This window comes from Myxine glutinosa, unplaced genomic scaffold (genome assembly GCF_964187855.1).
Source record: "Myxine glutinosa unplaced genomic scaffold, kmMyxGlut1.1 SCAFFOLD_1560, whole genome shotgun sequence".
Classification (NCBI taxonomy): Eukaryota; Metazoa; Chordata; class Myxini; order Myxiniformes; family Myxinidae; genus Myxine; species Myxine glutinosa.
The window spans coordinates 82,664-104,630 of NW_027617655.1; the positions used below are offsets into that span (position 1 = coordinate 82,664).

At 38.1% G+C, this 21,967-nt stretch overlaps 1 protein-coding gene across 1 annotated transcript; it reads right to left on the reverse strand.

The window, feature by feature from the left end:
- Positions 1–3,320: 3,320 nt before the first annotated feature.
- On the reverse strand, positions 3,321–5,306 carry LOC137436314 (uncharacterized). The gene is made up of 4 exons (XM_078769162.1): positions 5,115–5,306; positions 4,899–5,027; positions 4,350–4,473; positions 3,321–4,202 (listed from the first exon to the last, which is right to left on the reverse strand). The coding sequence occupies exons 1-4, from the start codon at positions 5,165–5,167 to the stop codon at positions 3,852–3,854; spliced, it is 657 nt and encodes a 218-aa protein (XP_078625288.1). The 5' UTR covers positions 5,168–5,306; the 3' UTR covers positions 3,321–3,851.
- Between the last annotated feature and the right edge of the window lie 16,661 nt (positions 5,307–21,967).

The following is a 21,967-nucleotide window of genomic DNA, read 5'->3' on the forward strand; positions in this document are numbered from 1 at the left end:
TTCCTTTATTTGCTGGTTTAAGTGCGGCGGGAGCATTGACTGGTGGTATTTCAGCAGCGGTAAAAACTGCTAACGAAAGGAAGGCACAACTAAAAGCTCAAAAAGAATTGGAAAGACATAACAAGGAGTTGGAGAAACAAATTAGTGGAAGTGGTGTAATTGTAGATTTTGCTCAAAAACTTGAAAGTCTACCTGATAAAGCTAGATTGTTGGTTGGAGATATGCTTTCCTCTATCGCTCAAGCGGGTGTTAAACTAACTAAACGGGGTAATGGATTGTATCTTTCTCATAAATAAATGGATAAATGGTTTAAACAATTTGGAAAGAATACAACGTCAAATATAGAACTAGCTAAGTATTGTAAAACACTAAAAATTGATAATGTGGTTATTTGTATGAGAGATGAATTAACACATATAAATAAGAATACAAAGAATATTATTATGAATTTAGACACACAGAATGGTTCTCATTGGGTTTGTATTCATAATAGTCAGGATAAATATTATTTTGATAGTTATGGTATGCCACCACCTGTTGAAGTAATACAATTCTTACAGAACGGTGTTTATCAAACATTCCAAGTTCAAGAAATTAATTCTAAATGTTGTGGCCAATTATGTTTATATGTATTATTTCAACTCAACAATAATGAAAATTTTTATGATATCATTTTTTATCTAATATAAATGACCTATGTTGGAAAAGATGGTTCTATCTTTGGAAAATCCTCTCAGGATATTGATTTATCAAATTATTATACAAAGGCACAGGCTGAACGACAAAAATATAGTGTAAGTAAAAATATTAATATGAAGAATACATATAAATTAATCAATTATCCAAACCCTACAGATGCGAATGACTTGATTAGATTCAGTGATTTATCACAATATATATCTTTAAAGAAAACAGCACGTTTTGTGAAACAAGTAAAATTTACAACCACAACACCTGGTTATACTGACCATACACCTTTCCTCATTGAATTTAACTACCTGCTTACAATTAAATTTTATAAAGAAGGACATTTAGTTAATATGCGAATTAATAAATGGGGGTATGATATGCCTGATTTAGGGTATAATTGGTCTTTTTCAATAAACATAGAAGACCTACATGATTTAAATCAGTCTCGTAAAGAAGAATATTATCCACTTGGTGAAGATAAGGATTTATGTGGAAGTACAATTAGTAAACAACAAATACGTGATTTTAAGAAAATAAAAATATATGATAGTATAGCGATGGTTCGCATGACAAAGAAGGAAGGTAATGAGATAAGGATAGAAAGCCGAGGAATACAAACCGATTTGGTAGTGGGAAGATGGGGTGGTATTACCTGTCATAATATTAATCTCACATATATTTCTGATACATAAATGGCAGGAAGAAGACTACAAGAGAATTATAATTTTTGTATTCAAGGATACCTACAAGAAAAGGGTGCTCGGTATTACATACCTTATGATTTGGAGCATATACATGGGAATTTTGTCATAAAAAACTGGCCTTATACTGATATTGTTAAACCCACAAATAGAGACTTGTTTAAAATATTAAATAAAAATGAACTTCTCAAAGTTATGAAATATAAAACTCTTTTAGAAATCGTCAACAAATCTTATTGGTATCCTATTATGAGAAAAATAATTATAGATACAAGAATATCTCAAAATCCAGATGAGTATATGTATAATATTCTTTGGGGTTCAAACTCAAGGGTAGCAAGGGATGAGGAAGGAGTTGAAGAAGAGAAGGAGGAAAGAGAGAAAAAGGAGAAGGAGGAAAGGGAGAGGGAGGAGAAGGAGGAGAGGGAGAAAAAGGAGGAGAAGGAGGAGAGGGAGAAAAAGGAGAAGGAGGAAAGGGAGAAAAGGGAGAAGGAGGAAAGGGAGAAAAGGGAGAAAAAGGAGAAGGAGGAGAGGGAGAAAATGGAGGAGGAGGAGAGGGAGCAAAGAGAGAGGGAGGAAAAATATAAAAAGATGGAAATCACTGAGATTCATAAAAGATTGAGTGTATTAAAGCAAATAAATCAATCTCAACGCACCGAAGAGGAAATTAAAGAATTAACAACTCTTATGAAGATAATGGTTTCAAAAATAAGAACGTCAATGTCTTCAATTTCAGAGATTTAAACGAGAAAGTGGTGAAGAAGAAGAAGAAGAAGAAGGAAAAGATTATGTGATTGATGATGTTGGTGTCATTGACTTTAGTTAGTTTTTATTTGTAAATAAATGGAGGAGAGAGTGAAGGCATTCCTTAGGATTCTTTATGTTTTAAAAATAAAGATTGAAATGTATATGTTGAAAACCAAAAAGGTTTTGATACTCTGTCGGAATTTTTCTGATAAATAAATATGAGTTATTGTCTCAAATGTAAAAAGAAAACTAAATCTAAAAATATCTCTTATGTTAAAGCTAAAAATAATAGAGTTTATCAAAAAGGAATATGTCAAGTATGTGGCTCTAAAAAGTGCCAATTCATCTCTCCTAAAAGAGGAGGAGACATACAAAAGTTTCTGTCAGGAAGTAAATTTACAACAACTGGAATTCCAGGGGAATTACACCTTCCAGGGTATTCTTTCTGTGGTCCAGGAACAAACTTGGATAAAAGATTAGATGAGGCTGACAATCCTAAACCTTGGTCTAAACCTACAAATAGGGTTGACGAAGTGTGTATGAAGCATGATATTGCTTATGGGAAAACCACTACGTTGACTGAAAAACATAAAGCCGACAGCGAAATGTTGTATAATTTGTCTTTGATACAAAATCCAACGTTGAGAGAGAAAGTTGATAGGTTTATTGTGAGAAATTTGATAAATGCTAAATTGAAACTTGGTCTTGGTTATTCCTCAAAAAACTATTAGGCTCTAATGATGCCATCAAGACTGAGGAGCTTTTGGCTGAAGAATTACACAAACCTATAATCACAAAGTTTAAAAGAAGGAAGGTTTATTCTAAATACACTGACCACATATGGTCCGCTGATTTAATTGAATTGAATAATGACAGGGGATACAGGTATGCTTTAACCGTTATTGATTTGAGGAGTAGATTTTCCTGGGTTGTCCCTTTAAAAAATAAAAGGGGTGATACTTTAATGTTAGCCTTTAAGCTAATATTTGATCGGGATAAAAGGAAACCAAAGAAGTTATGGACTGATGAGGGAACAGAGTTCTATAACAAAATATTCATGAAATTTCTTAAGGGGAAGGGTATTAAATTATACAGCACCTTTAATGAAGGAAAGGCAGTTGTTATTGAGCGTTTTAATCGTACTTTGAAAGAGAAATTATATAAAAAATTCACACAACTCGGTTCTCAAAAATGGGTGTATTTAATTCAGGATATTGTAGATGATTACAACAATACAGTTCATTCATCAACAAAATCAAAACCATCAGAAACATTTACAAAATTAGAATATGAAAAGGAGATTAATTTGAGAAAGCCCAAGTTCAAAGTTGGTGATATTGTAAGGATATACAAATGGAAAAGCCATTTTGAGAAAGGTTATACACAAAAATGGACTAATGAATTATTTATAATCGTTGATGTAATGGATACAGTCCCTTGGACCTACAAATTAAATGATATAAATCGAGAAGAAATCTTGGGTTCATTTTACTCGCAAGAATTACAAAAAACAAAGCTAATAATTCATTAAACAACATTTCTATTCACCCCACCCAGATTAGCTAATTTAATTAGTGGTAATAAAAAAAAATTTAAATAAATTAAAATCATAAGCCACACCCACACAGACCACGCCCACACAGACCCCGCCCACACAGACCCCGCCCACACAGACCCCGCCCACACAGACCCCGCCCACACAGACCACACCCATCATCCCCCACCCCCAGTGCGTCCCCCCACCCTTGATCCCCCCTCATCCCACCCCCACCTTCCCCACACACACAAGGGGAGGGGAGGGGTGGGATGGGGGAAATCAAGGGTGGGGGAACGCACCCCCTTCCTTCTAACCTTTATTCTTTTCTTGTAATTAATAATTAAATAATTCTGGACAAAGCATATATATATAAATAATATTTTAAACAAAAGCTTCATATTACAAAAACATTTTCCTTGAGGTATTATACATTCAACTTCTTCCCAGCACAAATCATCAATCTCTTCCCAACATAAGACAAAGGTAGTTTCAACAGCAGCAGATATCTTCAGGTTTGGAATCTCTTTCTGTCAAAGGCAAGAGGACAAGAGGGGAGAGAAAATATTACACACACACACACACACACATACACACATACACACATACACACACACACACACACATACACACACACACACACACACACAAGGATATGAGGATATTGGGATACATACCTCTAAAAAATCGAGCTTTGTGTTCAAGTGGTCGAGTTGAAAATTTAGGGTACCACATGTTGACGGGAAATAACCACTCTTTGGAAAATCAAAATCGTCCCACTCCAAGCTTTGGTCTTCAAGGCTGCAAACAAAATAAGGAGAAATTACTATGTTGAAGTAAGCTTGACAAAACATCACACACACGCACACACACATACACACACATACACACACATACACATTCACACATACACACACACATTCACAGATACATACACACACACACATACACACACGAACGCACACACAAACACATACACACATTCACAGATACATACACACACACACATACACACACACACACACACACACACACACACACATTCATAGATACATACACACAAGAACACACACATACACATACACACACACATTCACAGATACATACACACACACATACACACACGAACACACACAAACACATACACACACGAACACACACACACACACACACACACACTAAGGCAGCGTCGTTTAACACAAATGTATTAATATTTAGTATCTTACCTTGCATATGAATCTTCCAAGAATGGTGAAACAGGCAGGTTGTTCAAGTTCATTTCGTTTTGCAACTCTTGAGATTCTGCAGTATTTTCATTCCAACCAGTTTGAAGTTCTGCCAGGATATTCGCATTGCTGTAAAGATAAAGGAATATTAAGTCATTTGTTGTATAATTAATCCCATACAAAGCTTTAAACACTTTAATTTTAAATGAAACTTACCTTGGTGAGTATTCTTCTTCTTTATCAGAGTAAAGGATGGAGTAGTAAGACATGTCGATCCCCAATGATCAAAATTGAATTGAACACGTTCTTTTATAATGAACAAAATGTATTTTCTTGAAATGACGACATGCAGTCATTTCGGGGAAGCCCTGAGCGTGTGTGAATAACAGGAAATAAGACAATGAAATCTTTCTGGGAAGTTATCCAAGTCATTGAAACAACGTCATTTCTCAAAAGCGAAGAATTAATAAAAAAAGGTTTGAGTATGGTGATGGAAGTTGGAGGAGAATTAAATTATTTCCCACGCATAAACAAATATTTGTAGGGTCGTTGTTTGAGTGGGCCATATTCACCAGATGATATTAAGAGTAAAAGGTTAAAAGGTCCATAAGGTCAGAAGGATCACAGGTGTTTAAGTGGTCTAATGAATAAGGATAGCATGTCAAAAGGTTAGAAGGTTCGTAAAGAACAGGGTGAGAGAAATATAGGTGTTTAGGGTCAATGAGGGAGGGAAAGAATTAATATGGAAGTGAATGGGTCAAAGATTAATCTGCCAGATGATATGTAGAAGAAGGATGATAGGTCTATAAGAGAAAACAAATATTTGTAGTGTTTGAGTGGTCTAATGAACAACATTAAGGATAGGTACTACAGACAAAAGGTTCATAAAGATGAGGGTGGGAGAAATAGAGGTGTTTATGATTTTTGAAAAAGACAAGGGGGTAAATGACATTAGATAGGGATTTCCCATGTTAAACGGAGGTGTCCCAGAAGCAACATTATTACACTACTAACACAAGTGCAAAAAGTGGTTTTTCAACACTAACACAAGTGCGAAAAGTGGTTTTTCAACACTAACACAAGTGCGAAAAGTGGTTTTTCCACACTAATACAAGTGCAAAAGTGGTTTCCTGCACCAACACAAGTGCGAAAAGTGGTTTTTCAACACTAACACAAGTGCGAAAAGTGGTTTTTCTACAATATCACAAGTGCAAAAGAGGTTTCCTGCACCAACACAAGTGCGAAAAGTGGTTTTTCAACACTAACACAAGTGCGAAAAGTGGTTTTTCAACACTAACACAAGTGCGAAAAGTGGTTTTCCACACTAATACAAGTGCAAAAGTGGTTTCCTGCACCAACACAAGTGCGAAAAGTGGTTTTTCAACACTAACACAAGTGCGAAAAGTGGTTTTTCAACACCAGCACAAGTGCGAAAAGTGGTTTTTCCACACTAATACATGTGCAAAAGTGGTTTCCTGCACCAACACAAGTGGGAAAAGTGGTTTTTCAACACTAACACAAGTGCGAAAAGTGGTTTTTCAACACTAACACAAGTGCGAAAAGTGGTTTTTCAACACTAACACAAGTGCGAAAAGTGGTTTTTCCACACTAATACAAGTGCAAAAGTGGTTTCCTGCACCAACACAAGTGGGAAAAGTGGTTTTTCAACACTAACACAAGTGCGAAAAGTGGTTTTTCAACACTAACACAAGTGCGAAAAGTGGTTTTTCAACACTAACACAAGTGCGAAAAGTGGTTTTTCAACACTAACACAAGTGCAAAAAGTGGTTTTTCCACACTAATACAAGTGCAAAAGTGGTTTCCTGCTCCAACACAAGTGCGAAAGGTGGTTTTTCAACACTAACATAAGTGCGAAAAGTGGTTTTTCAACACTATCACAAGTGCAAAAAGTGTTTTTTCCACACTAATACAAGTGCAAAAGTGGTTTCCTGCACCAACACAAGTGCGAAAAGTGATTTTTCAACACTAACACAAGTGCAAAAAGTGGTTTTTCAACACTAACACAAGTGCGAAAAGTGGTTTTTCAACACTAACACAAGTGCGAAAAGTGGTTTTTCCACACTAATACAAGTGCAAAAGTGGTTTCCTGCACCAACACAAGTGCGAAAAGTGGTTTTTCAACACTAACACAAGTGCGAAAAGTGGTTTTTCAACACTAACACAAGTGCGAAAAGTGGTTTTTCAACATTAACACAAGTGCGAAAAGTGGTTTTTCCACACTAATACAAGTGCAAAAGTGGTTTCCTGCACCAACGGAAGTGCGAAAAGTGGTTTTTCAACACTAACACAAGTGCGAAAAGTGGTTTTTCAACACTATCAAAAGTGCAAAAAGTGTTTTTTCAACACTAACACAAGTGCGAAAAGTGGTTTTTCCACACTAATACAAGTGCAAAAGTGGTTTCCTGCACCAACACAAGTGCGAAAAGTGGTTTTTCAAAACTATCATAAGTGCGAAAAGTGGTTTTTCAACACTATCACAAGTGCGAAAAGTGGTTTTTCAACACTATCACAAGTGCAAAAAGTGTTTTTTCCACACTAATACAAGTGCAAAAGTGGTTTCCTGCACCAACACAAGTGCGAAAAGTGGTTTTTCAACACTAACACAAGTGCGAAAAGTGGTTTTTCAACACTATCACAAGTGCGAAAAGTGGTTTTTCCACACTAATACAAGTGCAAAAGTGGTTTCCTGCACCAACACAAGTGCGAAAAGTGGTTTTCCTGCACCAACACAAGTGCGAAAAGTGGTTTTTCAACACTAACACAAGTGCGAAAAGTGGTTTTTCAACACTATCACATGTGCAAAAAGTGTTTTTTCCACACTAATACAAGTGCAAAAGTGGTTTCCTGCACCAACACAAGTGCGAAAAGTGTTTTTTCAACACTAACACAAGTGCGAAAAGTGGTTTTTCAACACTAACACAAGTGCGAAAAGTGTTTATTCCACACTAATGCAAGTGCAAAAGTGGTTTCCTGCACCAACACAAGTGCGAAAAGTGGTTTTTCAACACTAACACAAGTGCGAAAAGTGGTTTTTCAACACTAACACAAGTGCGAAAAGTGGTTTTTCAACACTAACACAAGTGCGAAAAGTGGTTTTTCCACACTAATACAAGTGCAAAAGTGGTGTCCTGCACCAACACAAGTGCGAAAAGTGGTTTTTCAACACTAACACAACTGCGAAAAGTGGTTTTTCAACACTAACACAAGTGCGAAAAGTGGTTTTTCAACACTAACACAAGTGCGAAAAGTGGTTTTTCCACACTAATACAAGTGCAAAAGTGGTGTCCTGCACCAACACAAGTGCGAAAAGTGGTTTTTCAACACTAACACAAGTGCGAAAAGTGTTTTTTCAACACTAACACAAGTGCGAAAAGTGGTTTTTCCACACTAATACAAGTGCAAAAGTGGTTTCCTGCACCAACACAAGTGCGAAAAGTGGTTTTTCAACACTAACACAAGTGCGAAAAGTGTTTTTTCAACACTATCACAAGTGCAAAAAGTGTTTTTTTCACACTAATACAAGAGCAAAAGTGGTTTTTCAACACTATCACAAGTGCAAAAAGTGTTTTTTTCACACTAATACAAGTGCAAAAGTGGTTTCCTGCACCAACACAAGTGCGAAAAGTGGTTTTTCAACACTAACACAAGTGCGAAAAGTGGTTTTTCAACACTAACACAAGTGCGAAAAGTGGTTTTTCAACACTAACACAAGTGCGAAAAGTGGTATTTCAACACTAACACAAGTGCGAAAAGTGGTTTTTCAACACTATCACAAGTGCAAAAAGTGTTTTTTCCACACTAATACAAGTGCAAAAGTGGTTTCCTGCACCAACACAAGTGCGAAAAGTGGTTTTTCAACACTAACACAGGTGCGAAAAGTGGTTTTTCAACACTAAAACAAGTGCGAAAAGTGGTTTTTCAACACTATCACAAGAGCAAAAAGTGGTTTTTCAACACTAACACAAGTGCGAAAAGTGGTTTTTCAACACTAACACAAGTGCAAAAAGTGGTTTTTCCACACTAATACAAGTGCAAAAGTGGTTTCCTGCACCAACACAAGTGCGAAAAGTGGTTTTCCAACACTAACACAAGTGCGAAAAGTGGTTTTTCAACACTATCACAAGTGCAAAAAGTGGTTTTTCCACACTAATACAAGTGCAAAAGTGGTTTCCTGCACCAACACAAGTGCGAAAAGTGGTTTTTCAACACTAACACAAGTGCGAAAAGTGGTTTTTCAACACTATCACAAGAGCAAAAAGTGGTTTTTCAACACTAACACAAGTGCGAAAAGTGGTTTTTCAACACTAACACAAGTGCGAAAAGTGGTTTTTCCACACTAATACAAGTGCAAAAGTGGTTTCCTGCACCAACACAAGTGCGAAAAGTGGTTTTTCAACACTAATACAAGTGCGAAAAGTGATTTTTCAACACTAACACAAGTGTGAAAAGTGGTTTTTCAACACTATCGCAAGTGCAAAAAGTGTTTTTTCCACACTAATACAAGTGCAAAAGTGGTTTCCTGCACCAACACAAATGCGAAAAGTGGTTTTGCAATGCTAACCCCAGTGCGAAAAGTGGTTTTCAACAGGAGCATGAGTGTATAAAGTGGTTATTCAACCCTGGCACAAGTGAGACAAGTGGTGATTCAACAATGACACAAGTGCGAAAAGTGGTTTTGCAACACCAAAGCAAGTGTAACAAGTGGTTATTCAACACTAACACAAGTTCAAAAAGTGGTTTTGCAACACTAACACAAGTGCGAGATGTGCTTATTCAACAATAACACATGTGTGAAACGTGGTTTTCAACACTTGCACGAGTGTGTAAAGTGGTTTTCAATGCCAGCACAAGTGCGAAAAATGGTTTTCAACACTAACACAAGTGCAAAAAGTGCTTTTCAACCCTGGCACAAGTGAGTCAAGTGGTTATTCATTGACAGCACGAGTCCGAAAAGTGGTTTTGCAATACTAACCCAAGTGCGAGATGTGCTTATTCAACAATAACACATGTGTGAAACGTGGTTTTCAACACTTGCGCGAGTTCAGAAAGTGGTTTTGCAACACTAGCACGAGTGCGAAAGTGGTGTCCTGCTCCAACACAAGTGCGAAAAGAGGTTTTTCAACACTAACACAAGTGCAAAAAGTGGTTTTTCCACACTAATACAAGTGCAAAAGTGGTGTCCTGCTCCAACACAAGTGCGAAAAGTGGTTTTTCAACACTAACATAAGTGCGAAAAGTGGTTTTTCAACACTAATACAAGTGCAAAAGTGGTTTCCTGCACCAACACAGTGCGAAAAGTGGTTTTTCAACACCAACACAAGTACGAAAAGTGGTTTTTCCACGCTAATACAAGTGCAAAAGTGGTTTCCTGCACCAACACAAGTGCGAAAAGTGGTTTTTCAACACTAACACAAGTGCGAAAAGTGGTTTTTCAACACCAGCACAAGTGCGAAAAGTGGTTTTTCCACACTAATACATGTGCAAAAGTGGTTTCCTGCACCAACACAAGTGCGAAAAGTGGTTTTTCAACACTAACACAAGTGCAAAAAGTGGTTTTTCAACACTAACACAAGTGCGAAAAGTGGTTTTTCAACACTAACACAAGTGCGAAAAGTGGTTTTTCCACACTAATACAAGTGCAAAAGTGGTTTCCTGCACCAACACAAGTGCGAAAAGTGGTTTTTCAACACTAACACAAGTGCGAAAAGTGGTTTTTCTACAATATCACAAGTGCAAAAGAGGTTTCCTGCACCAACACAAGTGCGAAAAGTGGTTTTTCAACACTAACACAAGTGCGAAAAGTGGTTTTTCAACACTAACACAAGTGCGAAAAGTGGTTTTCCACACTAATACAAGTGCAAAAGTGGTTTCCTGCACCAACACAAGTGCGAAAAGTGGTTTTTCAACACTAACACAAGTGCGAAAAGTGGTTTTTCAACACCAGCACAAGTGCGAAAAGTGGTTTTTCCACACTAATACATGTGCAAAAGTGGTTTCCTGCACCAACACAAGTGGGAAAAGTGGTTTTTCAACACTAACACAAGTGCGAAAAGTGGTTTTTCAACACTAACACAAGTGCGAAAAGTGGTTTTTCAACACTAACACAAGTGCGAAAAGTGGTTTTTCCACACTAATACAAGTGCAAAAGTGGTTTCCTGCACCAACACAAGTGGGAAAAGTGGTTTTTCAACACTAACACAAGTGCGAAAAGTGGTTTTTCAACACTAACACAAGTGCGAAAAGTGGTTTTTCAACACTAACACAAGTGCGAAAAGTGGTTTTTCAACACTAACACAAGTGCAAAAAGTGGTTTTTCCACACTAATACAAGTGCAAAAGTGGTTTCCTGCTCCAACACAAGTGCGAAAGGTGGTTTTTCAACACTAACATAAGTGCGAAAAGTGGTTTTTCAACACTATCACAAGTGCAAAAAGTGTTTTTTCCACACTAATACAAGTGCAAAAGTGGTTTCCTGCACCAACACAAGTGCGAAAAGTGATTTTTCAACACTAACACAAGTGCAAAAAGTGGTTTTTCAACACTAACACAAGTGCGAAAAGTGGTTTTTCAACACTAATACAAGTGCAAAAGTGGTTTCCTGCACCAACACAAGTGCGAAAAGTGGTTTTTCAACACTAACACAAGTGCGAAAAGTGGTTTTTCAACACTAACACAAGTGCGAAAAGTGGTTTTTCAACACTAAGACAAGTGCGAAAAGTGGTATTTCAACACTAACACAAGTGCGAAAAGTGGTTTTTCAACACTATCACAAGTGCAAAAAGTGTTTTTTCCACACTAATACAAGTGCAAAAGTGGTTTCCTGCACCAACACAAGTGCGAAAAGTGGTTTTTCAACACTAATACAAGTGCAAAAGTGGTTTTTCAACACTAACACAAGTGCGAAAAGTGGTTTTTCAACACTAACACAAGTGCGAAAAGTGGTTTTTCCACACTAATACAAGTGCAAAAGTGGTTTCCTGCACCAACACAAGTGCGAAAAGTGGTTTTTCAACACTAATACAAGTGCGAAAAGTGATTTTTCAACACTAACACAAGTGTGAAAAGTGGTTTTTCAACACTATCGCAAGTGCAAAAAGTGTTTTTTCCACACTAATACAAGTGCAAAAGTGGTTTCCTGCACCAACACAAATGCGAAAAGTGGTTTTGCAATGCTAACCCCAGTGCGAAAAGTGGTTTTCAACAGGAGCATGAGTGTATAAAGTGGTTATTCAACCCTGGCACAAGTGAGACAAGTGGTGATTCAACAATGACACAAGTGCGAAAAGTGGTTTTGCAACACCAAAGCAAGTGTAACAAGTGGTTATTCAACACTAACACAAGTTCAAAAAGTGGTTTTGCAACACTAACACAAGTGCGAGATGTGCTTATTCAACAATAACACATGTGTGAAACGTGGTTTTCAACACTTGCACGAGTGTGTAAAGTGGTTTTCAATGCCAGCACAAGTGCGAAAAATGGTTTTCAACACTAACACAAGTGCAAAAAGTGCTTTTCAACCCTGGCACAAGTGAGTCAAGTGGTTATTCATTGACAGCACGAGTCCGAAAAGTGGTTTTGCAATACTAACCCAAGTGCGAGATGTGCTTATTCAACAATAACACATGTGTGAAACGTGGTTTTCAACACTTGCGCGAGTTCAGAAAGTGGTTTTGCAACACTAGCACGAGTGCGAAAGTGGTGTCCTGCTCCAACACAAGTGCGAAAAGAGGTTTTTCAACACTAACACAAGTGCAAAAAGTGGTTTTTCCACACTAATACAAGTGCAAAAGTGGTGTCCTGCTCCAACACAAGTGCGAAAAGTGGTTTTTCAACACTAACATAAGTGCGAAAAGTGGTTTTTCAACACTAATACAAGTGCAAAAGTGGTTTCCTGCACCAACACAGTGCGAAAAGTGGTTTTTCAACACCAACACAAGTACGAAAAGTGGTTTTTCCACGCTAATACAAGTGCAAAAGTGGTTTCCTGCACCAACACAAGTGCGAAAAGTGGTTTTTCAACACTAACACAAGTGCGAAAAGTGGTTTTTCAACACCAGCACAAGTGCGAAAAGTGGTTTTTCCACACTAATACATGTGCAAAAGTGGTTTCCTGCACCAACACAAGTGCGAAAAGTGGTTTTTCAACACTAACACAAGTGCAAAAAGTGGTTTTTCAACACTAACACAAGTGCGAAAAGTGGTTTTTCAACACTAACACAAGTGCGAAAAGTGGTTTTTCCACACTAATACAAGTGCAAAAGTGGTTTCCTGCACCAACACAAGTGCGAAAAGTGGTTTTTCAACACTAACACAAGTGCGAAAAGTGGTTTTTCTACAATATCACAAGTGCAAAAGAGGTTTCCTGCACCAACACAAGTGCGAAAAGTGGTTTTTCAACACTAACACAAGTGCGAAAAGTGGTTTTTCAACACTAACACAAGTGCGAAAAGTGGTTTTCCACACTAATACAAGTGCAAAAGTGGTTTCCTGCACCAACACAAGTGCGAAAAGTGGTTTTTCAACACTAACACAAGTGCGAAAAGTGGTTTTTCAACACCAGCACAAGTGCGAAAAGTGGTTTTTCCACACTAATACATGTGCAAAAGTGGTTTCCTGCACCAACACAAGTGGGAAAAGTGGTTTTTCAACACTAACACAAGTGCGAAAAGTGGTTTTCAACACTAACACAAGTGCGAAAAGTGGTTTTTCAACACTAACACAAGTGCGAAAAGTGGTTTTTCCACACTAATACAAGTGCAAAAGTGGTTTCCTGCACCAACACAAGTGGGAAAAGTGGTTTTTCAACACTAACACAAGTGCGAAAAGTGGTTTTTCAACACTAACACAAGTGCGAAAAGTGGTTTTTCAACACTAACACAAGTGCGAAAAGTGGTTTTTCAACACTAACACAAGTGCAAAAAGTGGTTTTTCCACACTAATACAAGTGCAAAAGTGGTTTCCTGCTCCAACACAAGTGCGAAAGGTGGTTTTTCAACACTAACATAAGTGCGAAAAGTGGTTTTTCAACACTATCACAAGTGCAAAAAGTGTTTTTTCCACACTAATACAAGTGCAAAAGTGGTTTCCTGCACCAACACAAGTGCGAAAAGTGATTTTTCAACACTAACACAAGTGCAAAAAGTGGTTTTTCAACACTAACACAAGTGCGAAAAGTGGTTTTTCAACACTAACACAAGTGCGAAAAGTGGTTTTTCCACACTAATACAAGTGCAAAAGTGGTTTCCTGCACCAACACAAGTGCGAAAAGTGGTTTTTCAACACTAACACAAGTGCGAAAAGTGGTTTTTCAACACTAACACAAGTGCGAAAAGTGGTTTTTCAACATTAACACAAGTGCGAAAAGTGGTTTTTCCACACTAATACAAGTGCAAAAGTGGTTTCCTGCACCAACGGAAGTGCGAAAAGTGGTTTTTCAACACTAACACAAGTGCGAAAAGTGGTTTTTCAACACTATCAAAAGTGCAAAAAGTGTTTTTTCAACACTAACACAAGTGCGAAAAGTGGTTTTTCCACACTAATACAAGTGCAAAAGTGGTTTCCTGCACCAACACAAGTGCGAAAAGTGGTTTTTCAAAACTATCATAAGTGCGAAAAGTGGTTTTTCAACACTATCACAAGTGCGAAAAGTGGTTTTTCAACACTATCACAAGTGCAAAAAGTGTTTTTTCCACACTAATACAAGTGCAAAAGTGGTTTCCTGCACCAACACAAGTGCGAAAAGTGGTTTTTCAACACTAACACAAGTGCGAAAAGTGGTTTTTCAACACTATCACAAGTGCGAAAAGTGGTTTTTCCACACTAATACAAGTGCAAAAGTGGTTTCCTGCACCAACACATGTGCGAAAAGTGGTTTTTCAAAACTAACACAAGTGCGAAAAGTGGTTTTTCAACACTAACACAAGTGCGAAAAGTGGTTTTTCAACACTATCAAAAGTGCAAAAAGTGTTTTTTCAGCACTAACACAAGTGCGAAAAGTTGTTTTTCCACACTAATGCAAGTGCAAAAGTGGTTTCCTGCACCAACACAAGTGCGAAAAGTGGTTTTTCAACACTATCATAAGTGCGAAAAGTGGTTTTTCAACACTATCACAAGTGCGAAAAGTGGTTTTTCAACACTATCACAAGTGCAAAAAGTGTTTTTTCCACACTAATACAAGTGCAAAAGTGGTTTCCTGCACCAACACATGTGCGAAAAGTGGTTTTTCAACACTAACACAAGTGCAAAAAGTGGTTTTTCAACACTAACACAAGTGCGAAAAGTGGTTTTTCAACACTAACACAAGTGCGAAAAGTGGTTTTTCCACACTAATACAAGTGCAAAAGTGGTTTCCTGCTCCAACACAAGTGCGAAAGGTGGTTTTTCAACACTAACACAAGTGCGAAAAGTGGTTTTTCAACACTATCACAAGTGCAAAAAGTGTTTTTTCCACACTAATACAAGTGCAAAAGTGGTTTCCTGCACCAACACAAGTGCGAAAAGTGATTTTTCAACACTAACACAAGTGCAAAAGGTGGTTTTTCAACACTAACACAAGTGCGAATAGTGGTTTTTCAACACTAACACAAGTGCAAAAAGTGGTTTTTCCACACTAATACAAGTGCAAAAGTGGTTTCCTGCACCAACACAAGTGCGAAAAGTGGTTTTTCAACACTAACACAAGTGCGAAAAGTGGTTTTTCAACACTATCACAAGTGCAAAAAGTGTTTTTTCCACACTAATACAAGTGCAAAAGTGGTTTCCTGCACCAACACAAGTGCGAAAAGTGGTTTTTCAACACTAACACAAGTGCGAAAAGTGTTTTTTCTACAATATCACAAGTGCAAAAGAGGTTTCCTGCACCAACACAAGTGCGAAAAGTGGTTTTTCAACACTAACACAAGTGCGAAAAGTGGTTTTTCAACACTAACACAAGTGCGAAAAGTGGTTTTTCAACACTATCATAAGTGCGAAAAGTGGTTTTTCTACAATATCACAAGTGCAAAAGAGGTTTCCTGCACCAACACAAGTGCGAAAAGTGGTTTTTCAACACTAACACAAGTGCGAAAAGTGGTTTTTCAACACTAACACAAGTGCGAAAAGTGGTTTTTCAACACTATCATAAGTGCGAAAAGTGGTTTTTCAACACTATCACAAGTGCGAAAAGTGGTTTTTGAACACTATCACAAGTGCAAAAAGTGTTTTTTCCACACTAATACAAGTGCAAAAGTGGTTTCCTGCACCAACACAAGTGCGAAAAGTGGTTTTTCAACACTAACACAAGTGCTAAAAGGGGTTTTTCAACACTAACACAAGTGCGAAAAGTGGTTTTTCAACACTAACACAAGTGCGAAAAGTGGTTTTTCCACACTAATACAAGTGCAAAGGTGGTTTCCTGCACCAACACAAGTGCGAAAAGTGGTTTTTCAACACAAACACAAGTGCGAAAAGTGGTTTTTCTACAATATCACAAGTGCCAAAAGTGGTTTATCCACACTAACACAAGTGCCAAAAGTGGTTTTTCCACACTAATACAAGTGCAAAAGTGGTTTCCTGCACCAACACAAGTGCGAAAAGTGGTTTTTCAACACTAACACAAGTGCAAAAAGTGGTTTTTCTACAATATCACAAGTGCAAAAGTGGTTTCCTGCACCAACACAAGTGCGAAAAGTGGTTTTTCAACACTATCACAAGTGCAAAAAGTGTTTTTTCCACACTAATACAAGTGCAAAAGTGGTTTCCTGCACCAAAACAAGTGCGGAAAGTGGTTTTTCAACACTAACACAAGTGCGAAAAGTGGTTTTTCAACACTAACACAAGTGCGAAAAGTGGTTTTTCCACACTAATACAAGTGCAAAAGTGGTTTCCTGCACCAACACAAGTGCGAAAAGTTGTTTTTCAACACTAATACAAGTGCGAAAAGTGATTTTTCAACACTAACACAAGTGTGAAAAGTGGTTTTTCAACACTATCGCAAGTGCAAAAAGTGTTTTTTCCACACTAATACAAATGCAAAAGTGGTTTCCTGCACCAACACAAGTGCGAAAAGTGGTTTTGCAATGCTAACCCCAGTGCGAAAAGTGGTTTTCAACAGGAGCATGAGTGTATAAAGTGGTTATTCAACCCTGGCACAAGTGAGACAAGTGGTGATTCAACACTGACACAAGTGCGAAAAGTGGTTTTGCAACACCAAAGCAAGTGTAACAAGTGGTTATTCAACACTAACACAAGTTCAAAAAGTGGTTTTGCAACACTAACACAAGTGCGAGATGTGCTTATTCAACAATAACACATGTGTGAAACGTGGTTTTCAACACTTGCACGAGTGTGTAAAGTGGTTTTCAATGCCAGCACAAGTGCGAAAAATGGTTTTCAACACTAACACAAGTGCAAAAAGTGCTTTTCAACCCTGGCACAAGTGAGTCAAGTGGTTATTCATTGACAGCACGAGTCCGAAAAGTGGTTTTGCAATACTAACCCAAGTGCGAAAAGTGGTTTTCAACACCAGCACGAGTTCAGAAAGTGGTTTTGCAACACTAGCACGAGTGCGAAAGTGGTGTCCTGCTCCAACACAAGTGCGAAAAGAGGTTTTTCAACACTAACACAAGTGCAAAAAGTGGTTTTTCCACACTAATACAAGTGCAAAAGTGGTGTCCTGCTCCAACACAAGTGCGAAAAGTGGTTTTTCAACACTAACACAAGTGCGAAAAGTGGTTTTTCTACAATATCACAAGTGCCAAAAGTGGTTTTTCCACACTAACACAAGTGCCAAAAGTGGTTTTTCCACACTAATACAAGTGCAAAAGTGGTTTCCTGCACCAACACAAGTGCGAAAAGTGGTTTTTCAACACTAACACAAGTGCAAAAAGTGGTTTTTCTACAATATCACAAGTGCAAAAGTGGTTTCCTGCACCAACACAAGTGCGAAAAGTGGTTTTTCAACACTATCACAAGTGCAAAAAGTGTTTTTTCCACACTAATACAAGTGCAAAAGTGGTTTCCTGCACCAACACAAGTGCGGAAAGTGGTTTTTCAACACTAACACAAGTGCGAAAAGTGGTTTTTCAACACTAACACAAGTGCGAAAAGTGGTTTTTCCACACTAATACAAGTGCAAAAGTGGTTTCCTGCACCAACACAAGTGCGAAAAGTTGTTTTTCAACACTAATACAAGTGCGAAAAGTGATTTTTCAACACTAACACAAGTGTGAAAAGTGGTTTTTCAACACTATCGCAAGTGCAAAAAGTGTTTTTTCCACACTAATACAAGTGCAAAAGTGGTTTCCTGCACCAACACAAGTGCGAAAAGTGGTTTTGCAATGCTAACCCCAGTGCGAAAAGTGGTTTTCAACAGGAGCATGAGTGTATAAAGTGGTTATTCAACCCTGGCACAAGTGAGACAAGTGATGATTCAACACTGACACAAGTGCGAAAAGTGGTTTTGCAACACCAAAGCAAGTGTAACAAGTGGTTATTCAACACTAACACAAGTTCAAAAAGTGGTTTTGCAACACTAACACAAGTGCGAGATGTGCTTATTCAACAATAACACATGTGTGAAACGTGGTTTTCATCACTTGCACGAGTGTGTAAAGTGGTTTTCAATGCCAGCACAAGTGCGAAAAATGGTTTTCAACACTAACACAAGTGCAAAAAGTGCTTTTCAACCCTGGCACAAGTGAGTCAAGTGGTTATTCATTGACAGCACGAGTCCGAAAAGTGGTTTTGCAATACTAACCCAAGTGCGAAAAGTGGTTTTCAACACCAGCACGAGTTCAGAAAGTGGTTTTGCAACACTAGCACGAGTGCGAAAGTGGTGTCCTGCTCCAACACAGGTGCGAAAAGAGGTTTTTCAACACTAACACAAGTGCAAAAAGTGGTTTTTCCACACTAATACAAGTGCAAAAGTGGTGTCCTGCTCCAACACAAGTGCGAAAAGTGGTTTTTCAACACTAACATAAGTGCGAAAAGTGGTTTTTCAACACTAATACAAGTGCAAAAGTGGTTTCCTGCACGAACACAGTGCGAAAAGTGGTTTTTCAACACCAACACAAGTACGAAAAGTGGTTTTTCCACGCTAATACAAGTGCTAAAGTGGTTTCCTGCACCAACACAAGTGCAAAAAGTGTTTTTTCAGCACTAACACAAGTGCGAAAAGTTGTTTTTCCACACTAATGCAAGTGCAAAAGTGGTTTCCTGCACCAACACAAGTGCGAAAAGTGGTTTTTCAACACTATCATAAGTGCGAAAAGTGGTTTTTCAACACTATCACAAGTGCGAAAAGTGGTTTTTCAACACTATCACAAGTGCAAAAAGTGTTTTTTCCACACTAATACAAGTGCAAAAGTGGTTTCCTGCACCAACACATGTGCGAAAAGTGGTTTTTCAACACTAACACAAGTGCAAAAAGTGGTTTTTCAACACTAACACAAGTGCGAAAAGTGGTTTTTCAACACTAACACAAGTGCGAAAAGTGGTTTTTCCACACTAATACAAGTGCAAAAGTGGTTTCCTGCTCCAACACAAGTGCGAAAGGTGGTTTTTCAACACTAACACAAGTGCGAAAAGTGGTTTTTCAACACTATCACAAGTGCAAAAAGTGTTTTTTTCCACACTAATACAAGTGCAAAAGTGGTTTCCTGCACCAACACAAGTGCGAAAAGTGATTTTTCAACACTAACACAAGTGCAAAAAGTGGTTTTTCAACACTAACACAAGTGCGAATAGTGGTTTTTCAACACTAACACAAGTGCAAAAAGTGGTTTTTCCACACTAATACAAGTGCAAAAGTGGTTTCCTGCACCAACACAAGTGCGAAAAGTGGTTTTTCAACACTAACACAAGTGCGAAAAGTGGTTTTTCAACACTATCACAAGTGCAAAAAGTGTTTTTTCCACACTAATACAAGTGCAAAAGTGGTTTCCTGCACCAACACAAGTGCGAAAAGTGGTTTTTCAACACTAACACAAGTGCGAAAAGTGGTTTTTCTACAATATCACAAGTGCAAAAGAGGTTTCCTGCACCAACACAAGTGCGAAAAGTGGTTTTTCAACACTAACACAAGTGCGAAAAGTGGTTTTTCAACACTAACACAAGTGCGAAAAGTGGTTTTTCAACACTATCATAAGTGCGAAAAGTGGTTTTTCTACAATATCACAAGTGCAAAAGAGGTTTCCTGCACCAACACAAGTGCGAAAAGTGGTTTTTCAACACTAACACAAGTGCGAAAAGTGGTTTTTCAACACTAACACAAGTGCGAAAAGTGGTTTTTCAACACTATCATAAGTGCGAAAAGTGGTTTTTCAACACTATCACAAGTGCGAAAAGTGGTTTTTGAACACTATCACAAGTGCAAAAAGTGTTTTTTCCACACTAATACAAGTGCAAAAGTGGTTTCCTGCACCAACACAAGTGCGAAAAGTGGTTTTTCAACACTAACACAAGTGCTAAAAGCGGTTTTTCAACACTAACACAAGTGCGAAAAGTGGTTTTTCAACACTAACACAAGTGCGAAAAGTGGTTTTTCCACACTAATACAAGTGCAAAGGTGGTTTCCTGCACCAACACAAGTGCGAAAAGTGGTTTTTCAACACAAACACAAGTGCGAAAAGTGGTTTTTCTACAATATCACAAGTGCCAAAAGTGGTTTTTCCACACTAACACAAGTGCCAAAAGTGGTTTTTCCACACTAATACAAGTGCAAAAGTGGTTTCCTGCACCAACACAAGTGCGAAAAGTGGTTTTTCAACACTAACACAAGTGCAAAAAGTGGTTTTTCTACAATATCACAAGTGCAAAAGTGGTTTCCTGCACCAACACAAGTGCGAAAAGTGGTTTTTCAACACTATCACAAGTGCAAAAAGTGTTTTTTCCACACTAATACAAGTGCAAAAGTGGTTTCCTGCACCAACACAAGTGCGGAAAGTGGTTTTTCAACACTAACACAAGTGCGAAAAGTGGTTTTTCAACACTAACACAAGTGCGAAAAGTGGTTTTTCCACACTAATACAAGTGCAAAAGTGGTTTCCTGCACCAACACAAGTGCGAAAAGTTGTTTTTCAACACTAATACAAGTGCGAAAAGTGATTTTTCAACACTAACACAAGTGTGAAAAGTGGTTTTTCAACACTATCGCAAGTGCAAAAAGTGTTTTTTCCACACTAATACAAATGCAAAAGTGGTTTCCTGCACCAACACAAGTGCGAAAAGTGGTTTTGCAATGCTAACCCCAGTGCGAAAAGTGGTTTTCAACAGGAGCATGAGTGTATAAAGTGGTTATTCAACCCTGGCACAAGTGAGACAAGTGGTGATTCAACACTGACACAAGTGCGAAAAGTGGTTTTGCAACACCAAAGCAAGTGTAACAAGTGGTTATTCAACACTAACACAAGTTCAAAAAGTGGTTTTGCAACACTAACACAAGTGCGAGATGTGCTTATTCAACAATAACACATGTGTGAAACGTGGTTTTCAACACTTGCACGAGTGTGTAAAGTGGTTTTCAATGCCAGCACAAGTGCGAAAAATGGTTTTCAACACTAACACAAGTGCAAAAAGTGCTTTTCAACCCTGGCACAAGTGAGTCAAGTGGTTATTCATTGACAGCACGAGTCCGAAAAGTGGTTTTGCAATACTAACCCAAGTGCGAAAAGTGGTTTTCAACACCAGCACGAGTTCAGAAAGTGGTTTTGCAACACTAGCACGAGTGCGAAAGTGGTGTCCTGCTCCAACACAAGTGCGAAAAGAGGTTTTTCAACACTAACACAAGTGCAAAAAGTGGTTTTTCCACACTAATACAAGTGCAAAAGTGGTGTCCTGCTCCAACACAAGTGCGAAAAGTGGTTTTTCAACACTAACACAAGTGCGAAAAGTGGTTTTTCTACAATATCACAAGTGCCAAAAGTGGTTTTTCCACACTAACACAAGTGCCAAAAGTGGTTTTTCCACACTAATACAAGTGCAAAAGTGGTTTCCTGCACCAACACAAGTGCGAAAAGTGGTTTTTCAACACTAACACAAGTGCAAAAAGTGGTTTTTCTACAATATCACAAG